The sequence below is a fragment of the Myotis lucifugus genome, unplaced genomic scaffold, assembly GCF_000147115.1.
Source record: "Myotis lucifugus unplaced genomic scaffold, Myoluc2.0 scaffold_498, whole genome shotgun sequence".
Lineage (NCBI taxonomy): Eukaryota > Metazoa > Chordata > Mammalia > Chiroptera > Vespertilionidae > Myotis > Myotis lucifugus.
In genome coordinates, this window is record NW_005871546.1 from 473,194 (window position 1) to 481,668 (window position 8,475).

General features: G+C 60.2%; 1 protein-coding gene across 1 annotated transcript in view; it reads left to right on the forward strand.

The window, feature by feature from the left end:
• The window catches only part of RGS11 (regulator of G protein signaling 11), an 8,964-nt gene extending 695 nt beyond the window's left edge, over positions 1 to 8,269 (forward strand). The window contains exons 2-15 of the mRNA XM_006103681.3: positions 174 to 360; positions 996 to 1,047; positions 1,162 to 1,220; positions 1,452 to 1,528; positions 1,726 to 1,807; positions 3,115 to 3,183; positions 4,248 to 4,277; positions 4,355 to 4,416; positions 4,534 to 4,647; positions 4,743 to 4,858; positions 5,001 to 5,088; positions 5,176 to 5,314; positions 6,703 to 6,785; positions 6,870 to 8,269. Of these exons, the coding sequence (XP_006103743.3) occupies positions 174 to 360; positions 996 to 1,047; positions 1,162 to 1,220; positions 1,452 to 1,528; positions 1,726 to 1,807; positions 3,115 to 3,183; positions 4,248 to 4,277; positions 4,355 to 4,416; positions 4,534 to 4,647; positions 4,743 to 4,858; positions 5,001 to 5,088; positions 5,176 to 5,314; positions 6,703 to 6,785; positions 6,870 to 6,993 (1,282 nt within the window). The 3' untranslated portion in view covers positions 6,994 to 8,269. The remainder of the gene's footprint in view (positions 1 to 173; positions 361 to 995; positions 1,048 to 1,161; positions 1,221 to 1,451; positions 1,529 to 1,725; positions 1,808 to 3,114; positions 3,184 to 4,247; positions 4,278 to 4,354; positions 4,417 to 4,533; positions 4,648 to 4,742; positions 4,859 to 5,000; positions 5,089 to 5,175; positions 5,315 to 6,702; positions 6,786 to 6,869) is intronic.
• The last annotated feature ends 206 nt before the right edge of the window (positions 8,270 to 8,475 follow it).

Sequence of the window (8,475 nt, forward strand, 5' to 3'; positions counted from 1 at the left end):
GAGGCGTGGGTGAGGTGGCGAATCCAAGAACTACTGCATCTCAGAGGAGGGTAAGGGGTCAGCTCACTGCCATCCTGGCCCCAGCCACCCTCACCCTGGGGGTCCCAGGGCTTCATAGGGCGGGCCTTCTGGGGCTCGGCAGTCTTAGGGCCAAGCCGAGTGTGTTGGGGAAGGGGAACTCATCCCCAGAGACCCTGCTCAATTCTCCCCGATGAGGATGTGCCACCTGCCTTAACCTCCCAACCCCACCCAGAGGCCCTGCACCTGGGCGTCCTCCTGGTTCTGCACGGCTACCTGTATGCACTGCGCGAGCCCCGCAGCCCTGGGCTGCAGCTTGACGAAACGCTCTACAGGTTCCAGGTCAGGCTCAACTGGGAATCCAGCAGCCCAACTAATGGGAACTTCTGGAAGGGGCGGGGCTGGGTGGAAGCAAAAGCCGTGATGTCATAGCAGGCCGGGGGTCTACTGTCCCCCCCAAAAGGCCTGCACTGGAAGCTTCCTTGTGGTGGAAGGATCCAGTTCAGGGGGGGGCCACAGCAGGGCCTCCGTAAGGGTAGCACCTATGGGGATTTTGCCAGCTTCCCCTGGTCCTGAGGCCCCCACTCCAAGAAGGAGGCTTGTGGGGCCTGAGGACAGGATCCCTGCACCTCAGTGTGTCTGTGCCTCAGTCATGATGGAACTCCCTGCCTGCCCTTCCTCCCAGCATAGACTGCGGCTAACTCTGGGGCTTGGGAAGGCCCACCCACCCCTCCCTGGAGTGAAGGCCCCTGGAGCGCAGGGTCAGGGCCCCAAGGGGTGAATGGAGCTCAGTTCCAGGTGGGAGAATGGCCGGTGGCCAGCCGAGCCTCCGGGCCATGGGCAGGCAGGCAGATTCTCGGGCTCCCATCCCCAGCCAGCCCAGTCTCTTCCCAAGGGAGCTGAGAGGGTGGGGACAACTCCCGGGGCGGGGAAGGCCCAGGAGGCCCCAGATACCCCTTGTTCCCACATGGCCCCAGACACCCTATTTCTGGACGAGCACTCTGTGGCCAGCTGCTGAGCTTGACTATGGTGAGTGAGGAAGGGCGGGCTAGCCTGGGACGGCTCCTGGGACTGTGGCTCTGGGTGATGCACAGGGAAGGAGGGGCACGGTGCTCCTCTGCAGCCTGCTCCCTGTCCTTCCAGCCATCTACCTGGCCAAGAAGAATATCCGAAAGCAGGGGGCCCTGGTCGACCATGAGAAGGTGGGACCCTCACCCCAGGCTGAGTCCAGCCAGAGGAGCCCAAGCCCCACTCATGTCCCCAGGGCCTCACAGTTTGACTCAGAGCACACAGCCCAGGCCCCAGGATAATGCAGGCGCACAAACACGCCATCCCCTGTAGTGGCTCAGTGGGGAGGAGGGAGGGCCCATGCCCCGCCCCTGAGCTTGGCATGGAAGGGGCTTAGCCACTGGAGACCTGAACGCCACCCCCAGGAGCACTATGACCAGCTGCACAGGAAGATCAACCACACGTGGGACCTGGTAGTGATGCAGGCGAGAGAACAGCTGCGGTGAGAGCCCCCCCGCCCAGCGGGCACAGAGCCCAGATTCCCCAGGAGGCCCAGAGGCACTTAGCCAGGCACTGGCAGCCATGGGTCCAGAGACAGTGCCAGGCAGGCTTGGCTGCCCGCCAGGCCCCGGTCGGAGGGTGGGTGTGGGAGGTGCTATGGTGGGTGCCTGTTCCCCAGCTCTGCCTTTCCCTCCCCAGGGCTTCTAAGCAGCGCAGGAAGGCGGACAGGCTGGTCATTGCGTGCCAGGAGCAGACGTACTGGCTGGTGAACAGGCCCCCGGTGAGCCCTGGTGGGGGAGGTCCCGCCGGAGTCAGTGTGTGCGCCTCAAATGGGGCCCTGGGTGACAGGAGGGTCTCGTTCTGTGGCTCATCAGAACCTAGAGAGCACGAGGCCAGGACTAAGGCTGCCCCCACTCACAGACCACGGGGCAAAACGCTTCTCTCTCTAGGTCTAAGGGAGAGGCCTGGGGAAGGTGTGGGGGGACCTCAAGACCTTGCCCAGAACCGCAGTCCTGGCAGGTGGTTTGAGGTCCCCTGACTGTGTGGGGCTGTGGAGAGATGTCTGGGTCCATGTGGCAGTCACAGCAAACCATGAACGGAAGCTACTCCTGTGGGGAAAAAACCAAGGAAATAGATTCTGGGAGGCACCCACAGGCCTGATGACCTCATCAAGTGTGTTTGGGGGTATCTCCGGGAAAATGACTCAATCTTCCATCTGGGGGCCAGGCGGTGGGCTGTGGGAGGAAGGTGGAGTGGGCATGGCCCCAAGGCTATGTGCATGAGCTGAGGCCGAGGCCCAGGAGTGGCCAGGCCAGCGATATGGGTGAGGTGCGTGTGGAGGGGCCAGCGATATGGGTGAGGTTCGTGTGGAGGGGCCAGCGATGTGGGTGAGGTGCGTGTGGAGGGAGGGGGCCAGCGATATGGGTGAGGTGCGTGTGGAGGGAGGGGGCCAGCGATATGGGTGAGGTGCGTGTGGAGGGAGGGGGCCAGCGATATGGGTGAGGTGCGTGTGGCGGGGCCAGCGATAGGGGTGAGGTGCGTGTGGAGGGACCAGGAGTGGCAGCTGGAGCCTCTGGGCAAGTGGACACAAGGGTTCTGACTTGGGGGGAGGGAGGGAGAGGCCAGACCCGCATGTGTGTGAGGACAGGTGGCAGGACGAGTGGGTTTGGGTGAGTGGAACTGTCTTAGGTGCTTAGGCCTCTGGCTTGAGCAGTCAGGTCTGTGAAGGTGAGCTTGGCCTGGAGAGGAAGAGTGGGGAGGTTTGGGGAGAAAAGTCAAGGATTTCACTCTAGTGGCAAAGCCAGGCTGGGACGACACATGGATGTGGAACTCAGGGGCTCTGAGCTGGGTGAGGGCTGGAGAGAAAACCCAGAGTGGCTCTGAGAGGGTGGTCACCTGGGGTGGGAATGGGCAGAGAGGAGACTCAGGTTTCTGGGTTCCTCTGAGTGTCAGTGTCCAGGTCAAAGGGTGACATGTGGGCTCAGAGCTTCAATATATGGGAGTGAGTGGGGGGCAGGAACATAGCTCTAGGGTGGGGTCTCAGCAGCCCATCTGAGCTCCCTGCCTCGTCTGCTGTCCCCTCTGCAGCCTGGGGTGCCGAGTGTGCTGGAGCAGGGTCCAGAGCGGGGCTCCTGCATGGCCAGGCGAGTGCAGGTGGTAAGACCCTGCAGGCAGGCACGCCCCACCCCCACCCATTCCCCACGCCCCACCCCTCACCCCTGCACCCAGGCCTCCTGCCATCCCCCTGCCATCCCCATCCCCAACACCCCGTGCACACACCCCTCCCTGCCCCCACTCCACCACTCTGGGACTACTTGGGGGCTTCCCCATCTGTGCATTCATCTGTCCATCCAGATGGCACTTGACGCAGCCACTCCATGGGCCCTGTCCCACTCCTGGCCTCATTCTCCCCTCACCCTACCCCCCATGCCCAGCCCCCTGCTAACTCTTGTCTTCTCTCACTTCCCACCTGCTGCTCTGGGTGAAAGTAAGTGCGGTGGGCCCTGGGGAGGGCGGGGGGCTCTCTCCCAGGCCAGGCCAGCCACCTCTCCAAGGCCTCTGTGGCCTCGGGAACCCACTGCACCAGGACAGACGTGGCCACACTGTGTAGCAGCAGAGCCCCCTGTTCAAACCCTATGATGCCCCAAACAGAACAGATACATTTAGTACCTTCCTGATAGAGCTTCTTCCTGAGTTCAAAACCGTAAGCTCAGGACCACAGGTTTATCATATCCCACTTTCAGGTCAGCCCAGGAGGCTGACACAGAAAATCAGAGGCACGGAGGGTGCCTCGCGCCTCTGCTCGCTGACCAGTGAGGGGCGTGCAGCGTTCGGAAGGGCCGGCCGGTCCCATGGCCACGCTCCTCCACCTGGCCCACGAGGTGGGGAGGTGGCAGGCGGGTTCCAAATTCTGAACACGATGAGTCTGGAGCACAGTCAACAGCCTGGGTTCCTAGCGTTACCTGTCGTAGTATTTCTCACCTGTGTGTTGTTTTTAAAAAGTAATATAAGTACATTTGAAAATATGGGGTAGTGATCATTGGGGCACCTCAAGGCAACTTTGAGAACATTCTGGAAACCTCCAACCTAGCGCTCCCTGAAAGCTTCCTGGGTAGTCAGACCCTGCCATCGGAGGAGGGCGAGACAGGGGCCTGGGCCGTGGTGGGATGTCGGTCCCCAGGGGCCTGCCTTCTAACTGTAGCTTCCCCTGGCCCTTCCAGACCAAGAACACGGATTTCTACAAGCAGGAGGTAGGTCCTGGGGCCGGAACAGGGGAGCGGGCTGGCCGACGCCCCACCCGGCCCTGCTCACAGGTTCCATGTCGTAGATCGAGTGCTGCACGAAGGCCCTGGGCAGGATCCGGGTGAAGTCCTCTGTCTGCCTGGAGGCGTGAGTGGGATGGGGTGGCAGCTGGAGACCCCAAGCCCAGAGCCCAGACCCTTCCTCTGGTGCCCTTGACCCATAACCCCTCCCTGCACTGGCCCCTGGCACCATCCCCACCCCCAGGTACCTGAAGTTCAGCAGTCAGCACGGCCCGCACGACCCCATCATGTCGGGGTGCCTGCCCAGCAACCCCTGGATCACAGATGACGACACCTACTGGGCCATGAACGCACCCAAGTGAGCTCAGGGTGGGAGAGGGGGTCTGCAGCTGTTCTTCCCAACTGTGCCACCCACCCCAGGCCTCGTGCTCCTGACACCCACCCCTCCCCTAGTGTGGCTGTACCCACGAAGCTCCGTGTGGAGCGATGGGGCTTCAGCTTCCGGGAACTCCTGGAAGACCCTGTGGGCCGGGCCCATTTCATGGACTTTCTGAGGAAAGAGTTCAGCGGTGAGATGCCCCCACCTCCTGTTCGAGGCCCCAGTGAGGGAGGTTTTTGCCTGGGACTCCCCCTCCCCCCCGCCCCCATCCAGGTTTCAGTCAGCCCTGGCTGCAGCTCAGGGTGGGCCTGACCTGGTGCTTGGACCCCCAGCCGAGAACCTCAGCTTCTGGGAGGCGTGTGAGGAGCTGCGCCATGGAGGGCAGGCCCAGATCCCCGCCCTGGTGGACTCCGTGTACCAGTGAGTGCGAGAGGTGGGCCTGGCAGGCCAAGGGGCAGGCCTGTGGAGCCTGGACCCACGGGGGCTGTCCCCCGTCCCCACGCACAGGCAGTTCTTGGCCCCTGGCGCTGCCCGCTGGGTCAACATCGACAGCCAGACGATGGAGCGGACCCTGGAGGGCCTGCGCCAGCCCCACCGCTACGTGCTGGATGATGCCCAGCTGCACATCTACATGCTGATGAAGAAGGTGAGCACTTCCTCCCGTGACTGTAAAGCCATCTCCACACTTCCTGTGTGTAGATATTCCAGGAAGTTTCTCTACAGGACATGTTTTTATTGATGAGAGAGAGAGAGAGAGAGAGAGAGAGAGAGAGAGAGAGAGAGAGATCAATGATGAGAAAGAATCATTGACTGGCTGCCTCCTACAAGCCCCCATCTGGGGATCGAGCCTGCAACCCGGGTATATGCCCCTGACCCGAACTGAACCTGGGACCCTTCAGTCCGCAGTCCGACGCTCTATCCACTGAGCCAAACCGGTTAGGGCTAGTTCTTACTCTTACGTGATATACAGAGGTCTCTGATGTGTCCCGCAGTCTATGGTGACTTCCTTGCTTCCTGGTGTGATACTGGCAGGTTCATCCTGCTCCAGACCTAGGCCATTTCCATCAGCCCTGGCCCTTTTCCATGGGTGGTGTTCAGAAGCCTTGACCTACACACCAGGTGTGTTCGTGCCCCTGGGGTGGCCATCATTTCCCGGCCTTTCAGTGGACAGAATTAGGAAATACATGTTTTTAAAAGCATGTATTTGAACTTCATACTGACACTTGTACTTCAGGTTCAGGATTAGACTTTCTCTACCTCCTTGATCTTATCTCTTTCTTCTCTCCCACTGAAAATCTTTGCCAACAAGGCTAACATAATTCCTCATCTGCTTCTCACAATCCACTCAGTGGTCTGAACTGAACGACTCAGCACCCTTTACCACACACCCGCTGGCAATGGCTTCCTTTTCTCCCCTTTGGTCCCCTGTATGTACCCTGTTCGGGACGTCCTCTGGAACGGCTCTGTCATTACGTGCGGTTAGGATGGTGTCACCCCTGGATACCCAGCTCCATTTACGACCCTTTACTCTCAATGCTTGGGGATTGCTTACTTACTTAATTATGTGAAATATCTACAGTTTCAAAACCCAATCTGTAAAGCAGGGTAAATTCAAATAAATCTAGCTTTTATTGCTGCCCCCTACCTTCTTCCCTAAATTTATATTTATCTTTTTAAAATATAACCAATTAGATTCGTAGATTCTTCTCCCACTTAACTGTCTACTGTGCAGTTTCTCTTGCCCTAGTTAGTCGGCTCTGTGTCCTCGCTCCTGCCCTACGGGGCAGACAGCTGCTCTGCGTTCCCTCCTCCCGTGTGGGTGCCGGCTCTTGCTCATCTTTGGCTGTTACATGGCCCACCTGGAAGGGAGCCCAGGTCCCTCTGAGTCAGCTGACTTGGTCAGGGCAGGTCTTGGGTGGCCGCCTCCGGCACTGCCCACTGGGGGCTCCGAGGGTCAGAGCAGGGGCAGGCTGCAGCGGGGGAGCTGAGAGGGAGGAGGCGGAAGGCGTCAGGGCTGACCACCATTTCTTACAGGACTCCTACCCGAGGTTCCTGAAGTCGGACATGTACAAAGGCTTGTTGGCGGAGGCCACGATACTCCCGGAGACAAAGCGACGGTGAGCCTCGGGGGTGCCGTGCCCAGGAGCTGGGAGGCGGGACTCCTGAGGCCGCCCTGCTCTGAGGCCCCTTCTCGCCTACAGAGTGTTCCCATTCATGTGGAAGCCACGGCATTCGAGCCTGAGCCCTGCTCTCCCTCCTGCTTCTGCTTCAGTGGAACCTGCAGCTGCTGCAGGTGGCCCTGGGGGTGGTGATGGGGAGGCCTAGGTGGGCCTGAGCCTGGAGGAGGTTCCACCCCTTGCCTCTCACCACCCTCTTCTCACCCAGGGTCCTGGCAGCTGCGGAGACCCCCAGCATGGGCATCCCCTAGTGCACAAAGGGTGGGGCACACAAGTCAGACTTCCCAGAAGGGATTGGGCCCGGTGCTGACTCCCAGGGAGGGGGTTCATTGGCCGAGCTTGGGTCACCTGGAGAAAGGTGGGACGAGATGGGCAAACCAGAGCAAGGCCACGCTCCTGGCATGCGGCAGTCTTCGGCTCCTGATGCCCACCCCCCATCTCCAGACCACTACATTAGCAGGCAAGTACCTGGGAGCCAGAGGTAGCCAGCAGGAGCACTTGTCACATGGTGAGGAAATGCAGGCTTCGAAGCTAATTTGCCCACTCCACTTCCTCAGGGTGACCCCATGGGGACTCTGCAGAGCTCCCTGGATTTCACTGGGGCTGAGCTCAGCTTTCCAATGAGTACAGAGCTGTCTCCCAGGTACTGCCCCGACACTGCCACTGTGCATGTCCCAGGCCTGTCCGAAGGCGCACCTCCGTTGTGAAGGACACCGCTCCTTTGGGGGTACAGCTCTGACGGGCTCAGCTGAGGCAGTGCCCCACCCCACAGAGCTAGGGCTCCTGCCCATTCTTGGCAGAGAAATAAAAGACCCTCGGCCCAGGTAGCTGGTTGGTTAGTGTCCTGATACACCAAGGTCGCAGGTCAGGGCACATCTAAGAATGAACCAACGAACACATAAGTAAGTGGTACAACAAACTGATGTTTCTCTCTCTAAAATCAATAAAGAAAAAAGAAAAGAAAGGCCGTCGGCCCTCACTCTGTGCTCACATGCTGTAGTCCAAATCATGGTGTGTGCACCTGTCGTGTCTGTGTGTGCACGAAGCACGCAGCGGCGAGGGGGGTGGTGAAAGACAACGCAGGGAGTTCAGGTGTCATGGGAGGTCCCGTGTGTCCACAGAAGAGACCAGCCCCAGGCTGAACTCGGGTTGCACACCTGTGGGTGCTTGGTCTTTGGCCACAGCCAGGAACACCGTCTGCTCCGAGGGACGAGGATGCCCAGGCTCCTGGGCCGGAGCCCATCGCCTCCTGGGCAGGTGGTGTCCTAAGGCTGGGGAGTTCCAGGTAGCGCGGCATGGAACCCACGGGCCAACTGCTTTACTTACAAGTCCAGGGTGCGGGAGGCCCACTGATGAGGGCACCCCCTGGGCGCGTCCCCCTAACTGCTGCTCACTGTCCCGGGACCCAAACTGGGTGGCCCCTCCTCACAGCCAGCTCCTCTGTCCAGGGCTGTGAACCCCAACCTGGACCCCGAGAGGCCTTGGGCTCCATCCCCCAGCCCCATTGGCTCCAGGTGATTTTCACTTGCAGACCTGTCACTTTTCACAGGACCATTTTTGGGGGGCGGGGACTTTGGGGCTACAGGGAGTTTTTCGTATTTAAATGTCCACAGGAAATGCCTACAGGATT